Source organism: Bicyclus anynana, chromosome 5 (assembly GCF_947172395.1).
Source record: "Bicyclus anynana chromosome 5, ilBicAnyn1.1, whole genome shotgun sequence".
Lineage (NCBI taxonomy): Eukaryota > Metazoa > Arthropoda > Insecta > Lepidoptera > Nymphalidae > Bicyclus > Bicyclus anynana.
Window position 1 is genome coordinate 8,341,586 of NC_069087.1, and position 23,449 is coordinate 8,365,034.

The 23,449-nt window shown below is 36.6% G+C and overlaps 1 protein-coding gene across 1 annotated transcript in view; it reads left to right on the forward strand.

Moving 5' to 3' along the window:
- The first annotated feature begins 2,011 nt into the window (after positions 1-2,011).
- The window catches only part of LOC112053868 (sterol O-acyltransferase 2), a 32,398-nt gene continuing 10,960 nt past the window's right edge, over positions 2,012-23,449 (forward strand). The window contains exons 1-5 of the mRNA XM_024093456.2: positions 2,012-2,385; positions 5,414-5,637; positions 9,809-9,960; positions 16,122-16,258; positions 22,298-22,440. Coding sequence (XP_023949224.1) covers positions 5,420-5,637; positions 9,809-9,960; positions 16,122-16,258; positions 22,298-22,440 — 650 coding nt within the window. The 5' untranslated portion in view covers positions 2,012-2,385; positions 5,414-5,419. The remainder of the gene's footprint in view (positions 2,386-5,413; positions 5,638-9,808; positions 9,961-16,121; positions 16,259-22,297; positions 22,441-23,449) is intronic.

Sequence of the window (23,449 nt, forward strand, 5' to 3'; positions counted from 1 at the left end):
TTCGCGATAGCTTTTCCGTTTCTAAGAGAATAATTAACGCGACCCTTCCTTTTCTTTTATAATGAAGTGTTTTTATATTTAAATTACTAAAACTTCTTAAATCTTGTAGACTCTTAGAACATTCACGAACCGAAAATATTTGTTTAACTCTTACGCGTTTAGCGCTCGTAATTTTTGCAAATATACACAAGTTTATCATCATCATGATAGATATATATTCCCCTCACTGTTGAGCACGAGTCTCCTTTGAGAATGAGATAGTTTAGGCTAATAGTCCACCACGCTGGCCCAATGCGGATTAGCAGACTTACACGGAGTAAGAAAATTCTTGGGTATGAAGGTTTACTCACGATGTTTGAGTCATAACTACAAAGATGATGCATGCCTCGAACCGGATTTGAACCTACACCCTCTGAATCGAAGGCAGAGGTCATATCCACTGGGCTATCGTACCACGTCTCATAACATAATATCACGTCTCGCAAGTTTATGCAATCAATAACTATGAGTATACAGGTCTATCTCGATATCTCTCCAGAATCGCATCAAGGGTTGCCTATAAGAGATTACTTCCAGCAATCAGGCCGTTGCCGTTGAGCTATTGAGGTTTTGAATTCTAGCAAGAGAATAGCGGTCTAGCAATAAAACTTATAGGAGATGTGCTCATCATCACCATCATTATCATCTTATTATGATGATGATTAACGGCCTACTAGAAAGGCCAGGCCCTCTCCTTATATGAGAGGGGGATATGGGATATATTATACGCAGCACGCTGCTCCAATGCCGGTTAACGGACACAGGGTGATGCTGCATTCATTAACGATAACTACGACAATCTTAATATATAAATGCGAAAATTCATTCATCACAAAGTCTCGAAAACCACTTGACGTATACAAAGATGAAATTTGGCAGGGAGGTAGTTTATAGTAGGTGACCGCTAAGAACGGATTTTGCGATAGGAACGAAGTCGCGAACGTCCGTTAATACATATAAGTTAATAATAATGACAGGGAACGACGGCCTAACGTGCTCACAGCTCCGAGGCAAAAACCTACCACCGACTTCCCAATTCCAGGCTGACAATTTTAGCTTACAATGAAAACTCAGTATTTTAAAGCCTGATTCAAGATTCTAACCCAGGACCTCGTCATCCAAAACCAGGTAACCACTAGTTGTTAGCCTAGAATATTATGATGTGTTTATTACACAGTTATAATAATTTTCAAGAGATTTAACTTTATTATTAGTAAGATAACATCGACGTAAAAAATGTGCACTGAAGCAAAAATAACTAGATAATTACGAGTACGTTAGAAACGAGTAGACTTATTATAATAAGATAGGTATTTAAAACATTAATTTGGTGGTTTTCTTGAACAAAGTCCACTATAGTCCACTAATATAGTTAGGGGTGGTTAGGGGAGCTTACTCGACTGCGAATGATTGATTGAACACAAGCGAATTCCTTGCATATTATTGAATACCTCCACCAAGCAAGAGTCCTTAATATCGGTTGGTAGGAAGGTAACACATAGGGCAACCCATAACAACAATTTCAAAACATTCAATCAGCACGACATATTAATAAGGTGGATTGTTTATAGCTGAACAGTGCCCATTCCAAAATTCTGACAATTTAGCCGTAACTCAATCGAGTTGGAAGGTTACTAAATTGCCAAATGACGAATTCGGCTTCTTTAATAATATGACCAATTATTTCCCCTTCAATAGTAATAGTAATGACCATAGATTTACAAGTCGGTACAGAGTACTTAGATCTATGATACTGACAGTGTTACCAGTACGACTATAGCTCAACGGGTGCAGATCCAACCCAATTTGTGAGCTAAATAACTTTAACAATAACAAAAACTACAATCGAAAATAAAATATAGGTATATCGAAAAGACTATGATATATAGTCTTACTTTAAATTTTGATAAATCAATGTTACCATAATAAAAATAACATATAATTTCGCATAATCAGTGTATATCATTTGTTTATCACATCAAAGTTCGTAATCTACGGCCCGATAGTCATTCACCGATTCACTCGAAGTGGAAACTTAGTGATAAATAAAATATTCTATTCGCTTGTATACACCGAGCTACAGAGCTCACCAGTTCGTACGTACAATAAATCATCCAATTAAATATTATACGATACGAACGACGAATTATTCTTTAGCACTTGTCAAATGCTAATTCTTCGACTACCCGCAACATAAAATCAAGCAAGTTTTCTGACGTTTATGACGTAAGATCACCAGTCATTAACTGTATCAAATACATTGTTTTATGTAATTGTAATACAGTATGTTAATTTTAATTCGATAGTGCAACAGTGTTGTGTTCTGCAAGTTATCTAAAGCGAAAGGTTAGTAAGATAACAGAAATTGTATTCCAGATTATAAAAAAGTATCGAGGAAAGTTTTCGTGTCGCTGGTGTTATCATATAAAATGCAATGTGATACTTGTGTAAAATATACTCAATTGTGATCTAATTGTATTTGTATCTACTGATGAAATAATAACCAAAATTATTCCAGGTATACCCATATTATTTACCTACTGTGACACTTAATTATAGTAATTGAGGCGATATTTCGGCTCAGTTGACAGACAGAATTAAGTCGATAAACCACGAACAATAATTTTACCTACCTAATAATTATACCTAATAGTTTTGACCTTTCATTCATTTTCATTGAAAGTTTTATTTCACAAAATCCAATTTATCACTCGATTTATCTAGACTAATATTATAAAGAGGTAAAGTTTGTGGTATTGTAGGGAATAATCTCTGGATCTACTGAACCGAATTTGAAAATTCTTTTACTACCAGAAATCCACGTTATTTGAGAGTGTCATAGGATTCCATACCATGGAACCATGGATTTACGGGATGAAAAGTAGCCTACTTATCTAGCTAGAGTATAATCTACATCCAATCCAAATTTAAGACAAATCCATTACGTACTTTTTGCGTTATTAAGTAACAAACAGCCGTTAATAAATTAGTAGAATAAGCTTTGCTCAGATACGTATACACATTATGTAGGAGTATAATCAATGCATTTGATATAGTATATTACACTTATGTAAATATGTGTATGTATGTGGAAGTCTGTGTATTAAAAATCTTATAAAGGTATACAAATTGTGGACTTTAATCTTCTTTTACAATTTTCCATCTTAGTAATAACATAAAATAAACATCATGCATTTTTTATTACTTAGTACCTACTTAGGTACATAGATCATAATATAATACTAAAATTGTTGTTGGATTTTCATAACACCATATATAGTAATAAACTCAGTAGGTATATAACCTACCTGTTTCTACAAACGAATGGATGTTTTCTACTTTTTCATGTAAGAACCTTTGTTTTATTTTTACTTCAGTACCTACGAATATAATAGATACACCTTATACGGATTTAAAGAGAGGATTTTAATCTTGAGTGAACCTTCGTGATATACACGTGTATTTTAAGACAGAGTTTTGTATTAAACATTTATTTGTATTCTCAAAAATATTATTATTTATTATTGTACTAAGTACTTGTGTGTTTATTAATTAAATTAAATAAATCTTGTAAAATTGCGAAGCGATATCATACAGTAGGTACATGATATTTCTCAGTTGACTTGATGTTTATTTTAATAAGTTGTTAATAAAGACCAAATTAGTGAATAGGCCAGCTGCAGGCTAACTCACTATCTTTGACATATGCTAGTTGTCATATACAAAATTTAAATTCTATGTAGCAAATGTCATCCCACTCTTACTGATGGTTATCATGAGTGGGTAGATGACATTTTTTAGAATTTAAACTCTCGTGAGTGTTATTCATATTAATTGATTATGAAACACTGCTAAAACTCTTTATATTAAGTCGGAGTATGCCCGACTAGTTTCGGACCCATACGGGTGACTTTGGATGGTGCCGCGTTGCAAGAATCAGCTCATGACTAAGGGCCCCGTATGGATTCGAAACTAGTCGGGCATACTCCGACCTAATATCACGAGAGTTTTAGCCGTGTTTCATAATCAATTAAGATGACATTTTGTCAAAAGATTTGATGTTTACACCCTACCGGCAAAGACGTACCGCCAAGCGATTTAGCGTTCCGGTACGATGCCATGTAGAAACCGAAACGGGTGTGGATTTTCATCCTCCTCCTTACAAGTTAGCCCGCTTCCATCTAAGACTACATCATCACTTACCATCAGGTGAGATTGTAGTCAAGGGCTAACTTGTAAACAATAAAAAAAAAATGTTTATTTTAACAGTTGATATTGTAGACCAAAATAGTGAATAGGCCAGCTGATCAAAATCCTTATTATTCATGACATTCAAGTACGTTTTATATAGTTGAATGGAATAATTGCTAATTGCTATTATTATGATCCAATTTAGCATTTTGGTTCTTACATCGTAAACAGACAGGGGTCGTAGGGTAATCGCGACATGCATAAAGACTGATAGGCGAAAGATAGGGCATCTATAGAAACTGGGTTAGAATAATAAACTAAGGCCATTGTTTAGTATAATTTTAAAGGCGCATAACAGTTTAGTTTTCTTAGCTACTTGTGGATAGGTACAAGAATTATCGAAATAGCATAATTACCTAAGTATATATTTAAATAAATATAAAAAATATGTTAAAAATAAAAGGGTGTATAATTGTCTAATGTCTATCTTACGTATTCTACTTAATTTCTCTTGGGAATTTTACATACAAAACTAATAAATATGCACAAACAGTAGCATATGCTACGGTTTTACCCGTGTAGTTCCTGTTCCCAGGGAATCATCATCATCATGTCAGCCGATGGACGTCCACAGCTGGACATAGGTCTTTAGTAGGGACTTCCAAACATCACGATACTGAGCCACCTGCATTCAGCTAATCACTGCGACTCGCTTGATGTCGTCAGCTCACCTGGTGGGGATTCGACCAACACTGCGCTTTCTGGTGCAGAGCCACCATTCCAGCACCTTGGGACCCCACCGGCCATCGGCTCATGTCGGTGACTTTGATTCTTCTGCGAATCTCCTCTTTTCTGATTCGATCACGCAGAAATACTCCTAGCATAGGTCCCGTGGGAATACGGGGATAAAAAATAGCCTATGCTAGCATACTTACACTCGCAAAGAACATGGCTTTTTATTAGTAAAAGAATTTTTAAATTGGCACAGAACTGGAATCGGCAAGAAACTTTACCCATTTTATAATATTAGTATAGATAATTCCATTCCTTAATAAAAAATAAGTCTGTCCTAACGTTTTGATTTAGGTAGTAGCTGAATTGATTGAATAGGTGTGAATAAGCAAAGATGTTCTTTTTATAAAAGCACTCGTTGTTTTTCAAGCTTTATTTTGTTTGTTTTCAGAAAGAAATGAGTTTCCGAAGAGCCAAAAGCGAGACCACTTCTCAAAATGGCAACGTCGCACAAGAAGAAAAACAGAAGTATCCCGAATTCGCCTTCCGAGAGTCCCCTTTGACGGTTCTTTTAGAACACTCCCTGCACATCAGAGCTATATACCACATCTTCGTGGTCATCCTACTGGTGCTACTATGTGACACCGTCATATACGACCTTATAGAACGAGGAAAGCAAGTAAAACATTATAATTTTCATAAAACTTAAGAAGTGCCTCAAACACCACTACTAGGAAAATAGGCACCAACACGGAATCAAAATTCTAAAACCAGTATTGAAATTATAATTATTATTTTTTTTCAGCTTATTTTTAAGGGATCCTCTCTTAATAAAGGAGAAGGGATATAGAGTTAGACCTACCACGCATTTCCAATGCGAGTTGCCGGGCATAGGATCATTAACAGAACACTAAATCGCTTGGCAGTACTTTTTTTTATTTTTATTCATTACAAGTTAGCCCTTGACTACAATCTCACCTGATGGTAAGTGATCATGCAGTCTAAGATGGAAACGGGCTAACTTGTTAGGAGGAGGATGAAAATCCACACCCCTTTCGGTTTCTACACGGCATCGTACCGGAACGCTAAATCGCTTGACGGTACGTCTTTGCCCATAGTGTGGTAACTAGCTCTGCCGAGGCCTACCAGACAAATCAAGCTCAATATATCACAGCTCGAGCCTAGGCTTAAACCAAGTACCTCGTGAGCATATATACCCGACCACCTCATCATAGCCACGCCGACTAACCACTGGAATGGAAGGCACATCAAAATATTAACTTAATTTATTAATTCTAGAAATCTAAAAATTATTTTTTGTGGTTGGTGGTTCTAAGCTCCATAATAATATCCCCTATTCTTTATGGAGGTCATTGACTTTTTTAACTGACAATATTGATGGTAATGAACGAAGTTACAAAAAAAGACTTCAATTATTTCTATATAAGTATTCACGTCGTTGCGTTGTTGTTTCCATACTTAATTTTTAAAGAGCCACTTATCACCCTCTCCGCATCTGTATGCTAATGAAAAGCGATCGATAAGGGCCAGAAAAGCGTTGGAAGCATCTGTAGGGATATTTTTATTACATTGTACGCTACTTCATTGCCAAAGATTTTATAAATAAAGCCTACCTTTTACTTTTGACGGCCTCCGTGACGCAGTGGTATGCGCGGTGGATTTTTATTTATATTTTTTGACCGCCCTACCGGCAAAGACGCCAAGCGACTTAGCGTTCCGGTACGATGTTGTGTAGAAGCTTTCATTTTCATTCTATGCCTAAGAAACCATCCCGCTGCCATCTTATAAATAATAATAAAAATAAACGGGATATGCAAGCTCGGTTAAGATAACCGCCCGATTTACGTCCTTAACCGGCATATGGGCGGTGGTGAACAGGATATTTTCACTAAATGGCGTTTAACTTATTTAAACGGTTGAATATGTTAAACGAATGTCGGAACTCGACCCTAAGATGATAAGTTAGTTAGCCTGGCCTGGTTAGTCTGGCCAACACTGGTCAGCCTCTTAATAAAATTTAAACTATATAATTAAGTATCAAAGAATGCGTTTCGTGACTCGCAATATCCTGAAGTATATAACTATAGGTACAGTTAATACCGTAATTAAGGCCCGCACGATAATGAAACATTATCTGTTAACAAATGTACGATAAGATTTTTAATAATAACAGGTCAAATGCGTATCCGAATTTAGGATGCGCAAAATGCGCGGTCAGACAAATACAATAATATTTTTAACAAAAAAATTTAACGACTTGAATTCGGTTAAATTCTGTTTCTGTTTATTGTGTCCTAGCATTTCATTTTCATAGAAATCGGCTAATATGAAAATAACGAAAAGGTCCGTACAATTATTTATCTGCCAAGCGCCAGATTACCGATTTTCATGAAAATTAAAAGAGACCAATCTGGAAGAAGATATACTCTTTCAAACAAAAAATAATTTTTAAAATGGGTTTTAAAATTACGAAATTATGCGAATTGAGAATCTCCTCCTTTTTGTAGTCGGTTAACAAAATAGGAACTAAACAATAACTATTAGAACCAAGTGAAAAGGGAGATCATCAAAGATTTTGTTATTAACTGAATTTTAAACCGTTGTCTAATCTTTATCCAATTTTAAAAGCCGCATTGTTTTACCCAGTTATAGTTGAGAACGCTGCACTCGAAATTGTAGACGAATACATATACCTAGGACATATGATCCAGTTAGGTAGGTCCAATTTCGAGAAAGAGGTGAACCGTCGAATCCAACTCGGATGGGCTGCATTCGGGAAGCTTCGCGACATCTTTTCGTCCGAAATTCCTCAGTGCCTGAAGACGAAAGTCTTCGAACAGTGCGTGTTGCCAGTGATGACCTATGGTTCCGAGACTTGATCGCTAACTATGGGCCTTATAAGAAGGCTCAGAGTCACACAGCGGGCGATGGAACGAGCTATGTTTGGAGTATCTCTGCGTGATCGAATCAGAAATGAAGAGATCCGCAGAAGAACCAAAGTCACCGACATAGCTCAACGAGTTGCGAAGCTGAAGTGGCAATGGGCGGGGCACATAGTTCGAAGAGCCGATGGACGTTGGGGTCCCAAAGTGCTGGAATGGCGACCCCGCACTAGTAAGCGCAGTGTTGGCCGACCCCCCGCCAGGTGGACTGACGACATCAAGCGAGTCGCAGGGATTCGCTGGATGCAGGCGGCTCAGTATCGTGATGTTTGGAACTCCCTACAAAAGGCCTATGTCCTGCAGTGGACGTCCATCGGCTGATATGATGATGATGATGATGATGATTGTTTTACAACGTTAATAATTAATTAATTCTCTACGTGTGTCAAGTCTGCCAATCCGCATTGGGTCAGCGTGGTGGACTAAGGTCCCTCTAATTCTGAGAGGAGACTTGTGCTCAACAGTGAGCTGTTAATAAAAATGATGATTGTTTTGCAAAATGGTAGGTTATCACGGCCCTATGGGACAGAAATTGTTGTTGTCCCAGCTACCCCTGTTAGTCTCTTCAAAATATAGCTACTAACGGAAAATAAGCAAATTTAAAAATATTTCCCTGTAATAATCTAATGTAATGTGACTATATTAATTGATTATGAAACACGGCTAAAACTCACGTGATATTAGGTAATGTGACTAGCCGAATTCTCAGACAAATTAAATAGTTCTTTGAACTGAGGTCGTATTATATTCTTCCGAATTGACGGATTTTAATGTAGTTTTATTACACCAACTAATTTAACTATACCTGTACCTATTTTAAAGATAAAATAAAAGGAAATACAAAATTATATCTACAGACTTTAGGCTTCGTAAAATTCATCCGAATCGATATTCATAGGTAAAGTGCCCAGAAGGCTGGTAGTATTGCCACTTTTTAAGGCAATACTGATTCTCTGACTAAAATATAGACCAGACTTCTAGTCACGGAAGGTGTCGATTAATCGCTTTGCGATTTCTTTAAAATAGTTGTTTTTTAATAGAAGTATTAGTAGTAAGCGTTGGAAATGCATTGTGAACTGTGGTGAAAAAAAACGTTTTTTACGTGAGAGAAATCGAGGATGAAAGCTAGGTCAATAACAAATAATTGTTTAAACTTCTGACACCTTCTGATGTTTATTACCCAATCACGCCACATCGAGCGGTCCAATTAAAATACCGGAATAAATTATATTTATTATTATTATTATACTTATACAATAAATTTTCACAATTTATCGTTTAATATTTAATTTGGTATGCTTAGACATTTAACTTATCTTCTCACTGTAAAAAATAATTTTAACAATTTGATTCAAACAACTTTATATATTACAAACTATTTTTGCATTACATTAATGGATACATCAACTGAGATTAGGTTGCTGGAATGAATGTTGAGCCAATATTATTTTTTCAGTCAATTACATAATATGCAGTAGTATTCGATACTATACATTTACACTAGTTTGTTTGCTTTCCAATGCATAGTTGGATCAGAAAGGCAAATACATCGATCCGATTTATCTCTATACCAAATTTCATCAAAATTGATAAATTTAAGCCGTAAAAATAAACACACTCACTGTCGCATTTACATCCATACTTACTAGTGCAAATGGCGGAGACCCGCGACTTCGTCCGCCTAATTCAACTCTATACCAATTAAATACCTGCTTACTCCGGTCCTGTCGCAAAATCCATTCTTATCGGACATCTACTAGCTATCAACTACCACTCTGCCAAATTTCATCTTTGTACATCATGAGAATATAGATAGAAGATGTACTATGAAGATTAGCAAATAACATGTTACAGCTTTCTAAGTAAATGGTATCCCTTTGCAGAATAAACATCGGTATAACATCAGTGTTACACGGCTTCGGTAACATCAGACGCGGCGCCAGGCTCTGGTTCTTTGAGCTGGCGGTGGCACTCGCCTTCTACCCAGCTCTGAGGGTATACGCCTTGGTGCGGAATGTTATAAAAGGACATAAAGGTCAGTGTTTATATATATATATTACGCAATATTAAATATCAGGGAGGAATTCTTAGGGCGATGCCTCATTAGTGTTTTGCGTTGCATCATCACAACGGATAAACGCATTGTATGCTGCAGATGCGTTCCGATATCGCACAACGTCGCATCACAGCATAAGAAGACGACGCACGTACCAAGTATCAACATTGCATACAAAACAAAATGTGAGCACTGTCCACAAACAAAGTAACGACTAACGCAGCATAGCACAACAACAAAAAAAACAGTGATTTTTTTATTTATAGAGTACTCAGGAGCCAATGGCGTAGTTATCCATGGGCTTGGCGATACTATGCCCCGGTGCCCTCAAGCTCAGGATGCCCCCGAATCCTTACCTTGCGATCGAACTGAACATAGAAAAATTCGAAAACGGAAAAGAGCTGATGAATATTTTTAGTTGATAAAACCCAACCAGTTTAGATAGGCAGTGGGGCTCCATTTTTTTATTTGCTCCAGGGCCCTTGGTTACCTAGCTACGCCACTGTCAGTAGCACTCTGTGTTCTACTAGCGGACGCCCGCGACTTTGTCCACGTGGAATTTAGTTTTTCACAAATCCCTCGGGAGCCATGGATTTTTCCGGGATAAAAAGTAGCCTATGTGTTAATCCAGGCTATAATATATCTTAATACCAAATTTCAGCTAATTCGGTTCAGTAGTCGAGGCGTGAAAGAGTAACAAACATTCATATCATCAAAATCATCAGTTTTCGCAAATCTCGGGGAACCATGGATTTTTTCGGGATAAAAAATAGCCTATATGTCAATCTAGAGTAAAATCTATTTCCATTCCAAATTTCAGCCAAATCGCTTCAGTACCTACTAGCGGCGTTAAATAGTAACAAACATCCAAGCATCCAAACATACATCCAAACATATTTCTCGTTTATAATATCTTTCGCGTTTATAATATTAGTAGGAAGTAGGATTTTATTTCCTGACTACATAGATGCCTACGATTCCGTGGCATGCCCTCACTATAAAAATACGTTTTTAATAAAAGTTTTCAATAACCAACCTACTCACTAATCCGACACGTTCCTGAGCTGTGGACGTGTTTAATTTAAAATTAAATAACAATGAAAATTCATCTCCAGTGATAATAAAAATATTGTTCTTTCATTATAAGCAATAAATTGCAAATTTATTTTGCTATTCTCCGCTTAAAGGGAAATTACTTTCAACATAGACTTTATTTCGGTACCGGAACATCCTTCCTCAACATTGGAAGGTGTTGAATCGACTTTGTTTTATTCCAAAGCTTTAATCCAGATTGGAAAACATTGTCTATATTGTAATTCGTACCTGGCAATGAACATAAGAAAAGTAAAAGCATCTACTCAATATTCTTTCGTAGCTAAAATTAGGTACTTAGACATAACTAGCGGACGCCGACAATTTTTCATAAATTTCGCGGTAAGCATGATTTTTTTCGGGATAAAAATTTGCCTATGCTCAAAGGTCGAAATTTTTTCTATACTAAAATGAATCAAAAACAATTCAGCGAAATTAAAAAAAAAAAAAAAAAAAAAAAAAAATTCAGCGGTGTAGCTGTGGAAAGGTAACAGAGGCAGATTTCCTCATTTAAAATATTAATATGGATGGATTTACCACTAAGATATTCATAACATGTTCATAACAGCCACTCTTTTTTTTAGCCATAGGACTATTGAATTTTTGCAGCCCTTATTGAACTTTGGAGTTCGATAGGTATTCCAGTTTGCAATCAATACAATTAAGTACCCACCTTAAATGGTGTCAATAAAATTGCAAGTTTTAATATTTTAGTAAGACTGTACAGGACTTAAATATTACAATTGTCGTTACATTAACTTTATTTCTGTAGAAGAGAAAGTTTTTGGGTTAAATTTGCCGACCTCTAAAATCTACCGCCCTAGGCTCCAGCCTACTTAGCCTACTGGTAAATCCACCACTATATATATATCACAAAGCTATTCATTCCTTCAGGTCGCTTGGTAATGTCCACACGGGTAAACAGTGCTACATTTTTTTTAATTTTTAAATAGTTGCATGGCATTGGCTACTCAAATTCAGGCGTCCATAAAAGAGACGAAATCTAGGAGGGCACGCCTATACAGAATCGAGGAGGACATGCCTATCGCTAATTTCATTAATTACCAAGTTTTGTTAATTATTATATTTCTTTTAATTATGTTCGTAGAAAAAGTATTGTATGCCACTGCACGTAATTAGCCATAGTAGCACTCGTGCTACAATAGCTATATAAAGTCGACCAACTTGAAAAACGTAATCTCAAAAATTGCATACTAATTCCATTGTTAGTAAATAAATAAATTTGTTGGTAATATATTAGTTAGTTAGTTCTCTAATTATCTGAAAAACCGTCTTTTCTGTAGCTGCTATAGTAATTGATTTATGAAATGTGTAAAGTAATTATGTCTATCCTTTGGAACCTAGTGCGTGCGTAATGGGAGAACACTTAAGTTAGTTAATTATTAGGTATACACTTGCCGAAAATTTATATACCTCAATGCAACACACGAAAGCGAAAATTAACTAACTCTAAATCAATTAACTAATTCATTTTTATCTCTAATAAAACTTAATTGAATAAAACTATTTTAATGCAATCATTAAAATAGTTTTATTAGTAGTTTTATTAGAAACACGTCTGTTCCTAAACCTAGACTATTTACATTGAAGAAAGAGTCAAAAATCTCTGGCCGATAATAACTCAGAACTCAACAAGTGACAAAATAAGTGGTTTTATATAGAAAATTCACTCATAAAGATTTTTTTAATTTTCTCTGTAATTAAACGTTTTTTATATTGCTAGTATAAAACAAACTATGTCAACGTATCTTTTAAATAAAGGCTATGTACATAAATATTATGTACGAGTATATGTAATTGCAAAAAAAGGTATGGATGGGTAGGTATTTAAATTTTGAAAAACTTTAAACGCTCGTATCTTAAAACAATGATTTTCGGGTTAACTTTTCGCTCTGAGGGGACGAAATTGATTAGTAGACCACACGTCATCAAGATGAATTTGTTTCAATAGACCTCGGCTATATTTCATTGAGATCGGTCGTACTCGTCACAAAAATAGTGATTTATAATATATTTGCTAAAATACCTCGGTCAACAATTAGCATATTATAAAATTGCGATTTGCGGCAACTATAAGTTCTAATGTGAGATCAATTTTACACTGAAATATTGAGTGCAAATTGATTATAGACATCGCCTCATCAAGGGGTCAGCTCTTAGGCGAGAGCCTTTCGTCGCGAGGGGCCACTGCGCTTCACACTACCTCCAATTAGTCACTTCGTTGCCTATACACGTGCCACCGAACTAGTCCACTTCACTGGAGAGCGTTTAATAGCGTTGCCATGTTATAACGCTTCGCGGGATTTGTCCTTTCCACTAGCTTATGATAAATTGCTATTTGTAATCTCAGATCATCACTTATGTTTATCGTTTGATTTTAATGCATTCTATTAGTATTATAAAGCCGAAAGTTTGTTTATTCCGTTGACGAAATCGACGGCATCCGCCAGTTATGTAATCCATACTTCTACACTATTTTAATACAAAACAAAGATATTTTGTAGGTATGTAATGAATAAACTCGAAAATTACTAGATCGATTTAACACGTAGTGACGTAGGCTACATACAGTTTATCCCCGTATTCCCTCCGGAATGGGAACTACGCAGATAAAAAGCGCAGAGTTCTGCTAGTATATGTACTCGTATGTGAAAGTGAGTTTGATTGTTTGTAACACTTTTACATCCAATCAAATAAATTACAGAAAAAAAAAACCTATTTTTTTCATCAATGGAAAGCTACATTATCTCAGAATAACATGGGCTATATTTCATCTCAATATTCCCATGAGAGCCGCATGGGATAGCCGCATACTGACAGCTTTCTGGGCACTTTACCAATGAACATCGATTCGGATGAATTGGTTTGTTTGTTTGGGTGTGAAAGCGTTACAAACAATCAAACTCACTTTCACATACGAGTATGTACTCGCTTTCAGAGTTCTGCTAGTATATGTTACTAGCAGAACTCTGCACTTTTATCCGCGTACCTAGTTCCCATTTTCGAGGGAATACGGGAATAAACTGTAGTCTATGTTACTCCGTGATGATGTAGCTTGTTGAAAGAATTTTTAAATCGATCTAGTAATTTTCGAGTCTATTCATTACTTACATATCTTTCCTCTCATGGGAATATTGAGATGAAATATTAGCCGGATGCTGATGGCTCGATACCGTTATATTTCGAAGTCCATGCAAGAGTCCTATGTCCAGCTGTGGACGTCCATCGGTTATTAATAATGATGATGATTCCCATCAGAATAGGAACAACGCAGGTTAGAACGCAGGTCATCTGGTAGTATTATACAACGATCTTGTACCTATGTACTATAAATATTTATTCACCAATTTAATCGATACCTAGTTATGCAGGATAGGCAGCCTTCATTTCCGTTTCTAGGAACCGTTTCCAAGTTGGTAAAAGTTTCTTGCCTCTCTGGTTGAATTCATAAAATGTTCGTTCTAGTTTAGGATTTGCCGGATGGTCACTGTACTTATTGTTTCACCGTAACGTGACCTTTACAGCGAACAATGAGCTTTATATTGTGCAATATAGTAAGGGTTTCCGAACAAACAAGCTTTTAGAACTAAACGAAAACAATTAAAACAGTTGTTACTATTGTTTGTTGATCCAACACCTGTTTAACCTTTCATGCAAGACTATGATTAATATCTACCATTACTAAAGAGTAATTTATATTAACGTTGACAGCTAATAAGATTAATATCAATTGGGCATTAATGACAATCGATTAGTGTTATATTACGAGATCGCCCTCATGAAATGGATGAGAAGAAAGCGGCCTTTCGCATGATGAGACTAGTGATGGTAACTAACTGGCATATCAACGTTATTTTTATTATATATAATATTATGTATAGATACTAAATATAGGTAATTGGTCCCATTCCTTCTCTTGAAATCTATATGATGGAGGTAACAAAATAAGTACAGATACTAATTTACTAGAAAGCGCTCAGATTAAAGTACCACGGTATTCCATCTCCCTGCTTGTTGAGAATTTGAGTTGGTTCTCATCGCCTGATTATGGAGTTACAATTTTAAAATGATGGGTACTTATTTGTTAAAGTACTTGATCGCTACAGGGCCATTAGAACTATATAATAGATTCGCTTCGCTACTCCAACGGGTTGGCGGGATTAGGGATGTTTAACGTTTTGATGTTAGATGTCAAAAATGTGAATGATAATGACTGGCAACGACTTACTGGCTTACTTGCTCTCCAATGTTGTACTTCTTAACTTGGTACCTACTTGAAATTTTTACTGAATATTTCATAGAAGAACTTTAAAGCTCGGTACTTTAAAACCAGACCCAGAACTCGAACCCAGAACAAAAGTCACAAGCTAATTACTGGAACAATACCTCAATCTCGCTGCTGAAGCGTAGTCTCGTTACTTAAGACTGGGACATGAAGATAGCAAATAGGTAATATGGATGAAGAAGCGCAAAACCTTTGCACGCATGCTAGCTGACTAGCTAGACTGGAGGCAGTACTCACAGATGCTCAGAGCAATTATGATTAGGAGAGAGAATAGGGAACGGGCCGAGACAAAAGAGAGAGTGAGAGAGAAATGAGAACTAGAGTGTCAATACGGAGAAATACAGCGGTTCCGTGCTGACCGGCAGTTAATATAAAAAAAAATAAAAAAGGATGTCCTTATCCTTATCAGCCGATAGACGTCCACTGCTGGACATAGGCCTCTTGCATGGACCTCCAAGCTCAACGATCTCGAGCCGCCAGCATCCAGCGGCTCCCTGCAACCCGCTTGATATCCTCGGTCCACCTAATAGGGGGTCGCCCAACACTGCGCTTTCCGGTACGGGGTCGCCATTCCAGCACCTTGGGACCCCAACGTCCACCGGCTCTTCGAACTATGTGGCCCGCCCATTGCCACTTCAGCTTCGCGACTCGCTGAGCTATGTCAGTGACTTCGGTTCGTCTGCGGATCTCCTCATTCCCATATCCATAGAAAGGATGTATTAAATGCATTTTTCTTTTCCAGGTTTATGTAAAATATGGGCTGCGTTTGGAATATTCTGCGTGATTGTACTAGAGCTAATACTGGTGGCAGTGCCTGTGAGGGATTTGGCCAACACGTACTTGGCGCTTGCTTCGGCAGTTTCCGTTACCTGTGAAATGGTAAGAAATAATTAATATATTGAATTTAATGAGACTTTCGAGAAAAGTCCAAGCGGTTATTATCTAAAAAAACAAAGATTAAGTATCGGGATTAATAACATTTCATAAACAATTAATAATCTCGTACCTAACCTAATTAGATGCAAAAATATGTTTTTTTTTAGCTTCCTTACAATTTAATGTTTTTTAATTGTAAGCATAAACCCGAAAATAACTTAATAATATTTGTAATATTGTTTGACAAATTTAATGATATAATGCACATTGTGACGTCATAATTGTGCCATACATGCCGTTTTTGACCCCAAAAAAGTGTTATAATTGAAAGTAATAATTGCGAAAATGTTGGATATTATTCGAAATAAAAAGGGTAGCCTACGTTCCGCTCCAAGTTCTAATTTACCTCTGTACCAAAATTCATCAAAATTGGTTTAGCCATGACTAACAGACAGGCTCACTTTCGCATTTATAATATTAGTACAAGTTAGTGTAAAGATTCTATAAGTTTTTTGCTTAAGTAGTTGAAACTCTAAACTTTTCACTTTAAAGCGTAGTTTTATGAAAACTCTGGTATTTATTTTCCTGTAGGTAAATTATATTTAATTCTATCTAATTCTGCCCATAAAAGGGTAAAATGTCAAAGTGAAATGTACAAGTTAGAAAGATATTTCTTAATTGCACGTCCTTCAGGCTTAAACTTTATCGCGCACTCTCAAAGTCGATCAATAAGATTGTAATGAACTCGACTTTAAGTTTAGTACGAGCATTGTGAGAAGTTATAAAATTATTACAAATCCTGCCGAGGATGCCTCGCTTAAAGGCAATAATATAACAATTCGATTACAGTAAAAGCTCCTTATTCATGCTTCCTTTATTCACGTTTTCACTATTCGCGGATTAAAAAATTTCTTCCCAATGACGAAACTGACGTAAAATCTGCAAATTTAAACTTTAACTTGCAAATACCTATTGCCGAAATTGCGAATGGATGGTTTAAGAATGCCACTGCTTAAAATCACTCTGAATTTTAACGCTTTTAAAAAATGTCAAGCAAGAAAAAAATTCAAAATTCTTCAGATCACTGTTTAAGTTAATAACTTATATTTGTTATTTATTTATAATCCCATATAAAATACCATTCCATATTCAAGGTTTCTGTATTCGCGACACATTTAGAGAACGTATCCCCCGCGAATAATGAGTTTTTACTGAATTATTACTCGCTTTAAATAGGTTGTTATTAAAAGAAATAGGTATTATAGTAAGTAGGTATAGGATTTTTTTTTTATTGAACGATTTGTCTTTTGGATTAAACAGGAAATGTAACGTTATTTTTGGCAGTTTACAACCGACATTTTAGGGAGCACTTTACACGCCGAAATTACAACAAAGAAACATTGATTCTATAAAAACAGTTTATATAAACGCGTTAGATCGTTGATCTTATACTTTGACAGAGGGGTAACGTCTAAAGTGTTTTTCAGAAAGCATGGGTACGGCGACAGTTGCCGTATGATGTTCAGAATACTAGTACTACTAGATCTACTACTAGTAGTACTATTACTATATTAGCTAACGCTGCGAGGTTTTACCCGCGTGGTTCCCGGTCCTGTTTCAGTAGGAATACGGGGATAATATATAGCCTTCCTCGATAAATGGGCTATCTAACTCATAAGGATTTTTTTTAATCGGACCAGTACTTCATGAGATTAGTGCGTTCAAGCAAACAAACAAACAAACTCTTCAGCTTTATAATATTAGTATAAATTATCGTGAATCGAGGCAAACTTTCAATAGTGAATTACCACCGTACCTATGCTGTCTGAAAAACACTTTAGCAAGTCAGATCCATCGCTAATCATTCATTTCATTTCATTGTGAAACTACCAAAAAGTGAAACGTGAATTTTTCTTCATTAAAATGTTAATAGTCTGATGGCTTTCGATGCATATGCGAGGTACCGACGTACCGTACATATGCAAGATTAATATATTTGTCAGTCGTCAATGTTTCCTGGCAATAAAACATAAAAGCATATCCATGTAATCTTATCATCAATATTAATATAGATGTAAAGCTAAACGACAACGAAGGACCTCATAAATTTGAGGCGGTAGGTACTTTTCTATAATCCATTACAAAAATGTCAAAAAGATAAATTGTTATCGGTTCGCCATAGATATTTCGGGGCACGCCAATATTTCGGGGAGCTTTAAATGCCCATATTGCCTTTTCGCAGAAGCGAACAGAGAAACCTTTTCCACTAATAATATTACTTTCCATAATTATTACTAAGTATAATGTTATAGCTGACCCAACAAGCTTAGTCCTGCCATACCATTTGCTTTTACCTACCATCGTAGATCGATCTCACCCAATGGCGTATTGTCGTACCCACTTCTAACAAAGTATTTTCCGACTAGTTGGAGGGGAATGGGAAAATTCCTCACATTTATAAATGACTAGCTGATAGCTAGTTCCCGTTTCCGTAAGAATACGGGGATGTTATATAGCTTATAACCTTACTCGATATGGGCTATCTAATACTGAAAGAATTTTTCAAATCGGACCAGTAGTTCCTGTGATTAGCGCGTTCAATCAAACAAACAAACTTTTCAGCTTTATAGTATTAGTATAGCTAAATATGGAAAATATTCTTTAAAAAAAGTTCTTATTAGTTTATTAGGTATTAGTTATATAGATGTCCTTAGAGTGATCTAAATTCGACCGTATACTGATATCAGTTAATTACTTTCATCATTCATTTGCATAGAAAATGAGTTATCTTTAACACTAAGGTCATGTACCCGATAAACTGATGTTTATTATTATTATCGATCAATTGTGTCTGTCTCCGGGAGTACGGACCACGCAATATACTTAGCTTCGTAGCAAGTGGCAACCCTTCGCTAGAGATTTTTTTTTTAAATGAATATTTACCATATTTTTAAATATGACCAATATTCCCATTCCCTTCCAACTAGTCGGGAAGGACTGTATTAGACAATAGACCAACGGGGCGGGGATCGAACCACCACCCCTGCCTAAAGCCACCACGGTTTGAACTTCAGTTGCCATATTTACCTGTGGTAGGTATGGTAGGAGCATCAGCTGATAAACTTTCAGCTTGTCTAAAATGATGAAGGTCTGGGGCCTTAGCCATGTAGCACGTGGATTATCTTTCTACAAACACTAACGCTTCGAAAACTAACAAAATGTATGGAAATGACAGATGCGATCGCCAACTTGATCACATGGCCTCTCGATAGTGAATGTCATTCCCATATATTGTTTTATTTTTCGAAACGTTAGTTTTTGTAGAAAGAGAATCGACGTGCCACATGGCTACAGTTCCTGGTCTTTTCATCACAGGCTATTAGTCACGTTTTTTTATTACAGATGTGTTATACTTAGTTTGAAATATCGGACTGATCGATAGTTTTATATAATGTGAGACATACGTAACATACGTAAGTTATAAATCGACAAAACAACGTCGAAAGTGAAAAGTAACATAAATTAGACACGACCCTCGTCAGGGCCACGGCTAGCCCGGTAAATAACGGCAAAGCACCGGCTGCGGCTGACGAATCTCTATTACCATCCACCACCCCTTTCATTCCACGTCATTTATTTCATTACAATATCACCCTAATGATTGCGCCTTTCGCGATTCACATTATTACGTCGTGATTACAACTTCGCGTCGCTGGTGATTTCGTGAAATTATAGCCTTTAGGGAGCTTGGCCATAAAGTTATTGCATACCTACCTATACTTCCGTAACTAATAGCAACTTTGGAAAGGAGAAACCCAGTCTTCATACAATCTCGGGCCCAAATTATACAAATAAGGAATTTAGGACAAATAAGGAGAACTTATTTGGCCTTTTTTCAAAGTAATCTATATTCGCCGAATCAGTTAAATAATTTGACACAGGTGGGCAATAATTCCTATCTTTTTGACATGAAATTCATTGCATTATCTGTGTCTCACTGACGACAGTATTAATCAGGATTTGACAATAACTTGGCATGGCGTATAATCGAAATATGATAATAATGATATTTGACTAACTTGTCGGCCTTCACTGAACAATCTCCTTCGTGCCTTCTCTACTCGACACTGGCAAGATAAACCGTGCCCAGTAGGCACAAATGAAAGCCATAAATAAGGATTCCTAAGAATTGAATTGGTATTTGACAATGACATCTGATTCAATTCATCAATGCGGACTGACAATGTCAAGACATTGACAGTACGCGTTTGCAAAGACAACTTGACAATAAGTCATCGCATCAATACGCTACGATCGGTGTGAAACTAATGAATTCGGCTAAGATTCAAACGGAATAATCTAGTAAAATATACAAGATTTTTAGTAAATTTTTCATTTCTGTATCGTTCTGAAAAGCGGGCCCAATTTCGGGCATCTCCTTTTCGCAATCTCCCATTCTACGAGTACATACATATTACTCGTTTTATAGTATTAAGTAAAAAATAATACTAAGAAGAATAGAAAAACGAGAAAAACCTCCAAATCTGCATTGGAGCAGCATTTTTTTAATTTATTTTTATTAAAACCTTTATGGTACATAACTACATATATGATACAATTATAAATAGTTACTCCATTTGAACGAAATATATAAAAACAATTTCCTTAGGACAAAGTACTTTCAAGTGTTAAAACCTTTTAATAGTAAATACGAAATACCTATTTAATATGAAAATCGTCACCTAAGTGGCACCACCGTAATACAAAGTTACAATTTCAATTAAGCTTTACAACGTGGCTTAAATATGAACTTAATTAAGCTACAAACTCATTAATATAGAAAATTACTTTATATTACGAACTATAGACCTACAAGTGTGCTAGTATAAATATATTAGTTTATAAAACTAATTAAATATAGATAGCGGACGCTCGCGACTTTGTCCGCGTGGAATTCAGTTTTTCACAAATCCCACGGCTTTCATGGATTTTTCCGGGATAAAAAGTAGCCTAGTGCGCCTAGTAAAATCTATTTCCATTCTAAATTTCAGCCAAATCGCTTCAGTAGCCGCAGCGCAAAGGAGAAACAAACATACACACTTACACACTAACTTTATATTATTAGTGTGATATTATACATGCTTTATATTAATACACTGTTAGCTCAGAATATGGACTATTTAATCTGAGACTTCTAGTTAATTGAATCAATACGCTCAAACTTTCGTAAATGTGTACATTTATGTATGTACTATGTAGCTTCTTCCTAAACCTTTGAACCGGAATACACATCAAAACTTTTGGCACCGTGCGGGGTGTTGGATTGTCAACTCGGGTAACAAACTCCAGTATGCCAAATTTCCGGTGCGCTGATTTTCTTTTGTATGTATTTGTTTGTTAACTTAACGATTTCTTGGCTCTTTACAAAATTTTCAATATTATAAGACTTTCCTTAAAAAGTAAGTTATAACAATGGGGTTAAAAAAATGGCATGCGGAAGAAATAATAAAAATGGCGACTGGACAGCCGTTAACAAATCGCCGATATAAATAGAGTCCTTTTCTTGGAAGAAGTCCCGCGGCTAAAATCTGAACTTAAATTGACAGCGCCTTACACCAATTAATGACAATAAGACCGCCATTACCAAAATATGACAATGAGCGCCATTAAGACATTAGCGCCGCGTCTGGGGGGACTTCTTTCATGAAAAGGACCTTATTGCCGATACAATCGAACCATTTCGGCATTCCTCCAAGAAAAACATGAAAATCCGCGCGTTCAACCCCTACACCGAAGCATCCTCAAGAGACGTTGACTCGACAATGTTCGATTGCAATTAAATATTTTATCCAGTAGGTATGTACCTATATTTGAAAAAGAACTGCAGAAATCCAATACTGCTCGGCTGATTTGCTAATAAAAATAAATTCCTAAAGAAACAACCAATAAGTCGAAAGCCACAGCGGCAATTTTAGGTGATAGTAGGTCATTTAAAGAGATTGCTAATGATGATTAATAATAATTAAACTTCTTTGGTTTCAGTTTCGATTTGCGATGAAGATCTGTGCGGCGGCCGCTGCATGCGCGCCCCGCTGTCACGACAGCAACGCGCGCCTGCCCACCGTCTCTCAATACGTTTACTTCTTGTTCGCACCAACGCTCATCTACAGAGACGAATACCCGAGGTATTACGCTGCATGCTTTCCCGCTGTCACGATGGCACTGCGCCCCTGCCCACTGCCTCTCAATACGTTTACTTCTTGTTCGCACCAACGCTCATCTACAGAGACGAATACCCGAGGTATTTATGCTGCATGCTCTCCTGCTGTCACGACGGCACTGCGCCCTTGCCCACTGTCTCTCAATACGTTTACTTCTTATTCGCACCGACGCTCATCTACAGAGACGAATACCCGAGGTATTTACGCTGCATGCTCTCCCGCTGTCACGACGGCAGCGCGCCCCTGCCCACTGTCTCTCAATACGTTTACTTCTTGTTCGCACCGACGCTAATCTACAGAGACTAATATCCGAGGTATTTAGATGGCTTAAGTCCAAGTAAATAGAATCAAAGAGTTAATCTTTATTAGATTCGGTCGCTTGTATGGATATCTAAGTAGAACGAGAACGTGCTGAGGCTGAGTTTGCTCCTATTAGGTAATTAAACGTAATTACCTATAATATGAGCATAGACTGAGCCAACTCCATAGTTGGCTGGCAACTCTTTGAAGGTCCAAACTCCATAGTTTGGACCTTGATGGCTTTGGCAGGTTTCAAGGCTCCAGATCTTTCTACGGGGTCTTAGGTCCATTAAGAATCGTGCTTCCAGTCGCCAGACCTTTAGCTTCGTGGCTTCTCTTCACTAGTCGTTAAACTTCGATTTTTAACGGGGTTTTTTGAAGGTTTGCCGCTTTGCTAAGTGACTATGACAGTCGCGATATTGTTTCTCATATGCCGAGGAATAAGAATTTCAAACATACGCTTTGTACTTGGATGGTTCAGGGTCTGGACCTTCGAAACCTAATACTTTCCAAAACCACCACAGTCAAAACGTTTTAATTGGCTGATGGTATATGACCGTATGGTAAGATAGTTACCGTATGGTAAGGACAAACTTTCAGCCTTCATAAATAACATTGCAATTTTAGACAGCCACTTACAGTTAGAAGTTAGAACTTAATAGCTAACCAAACA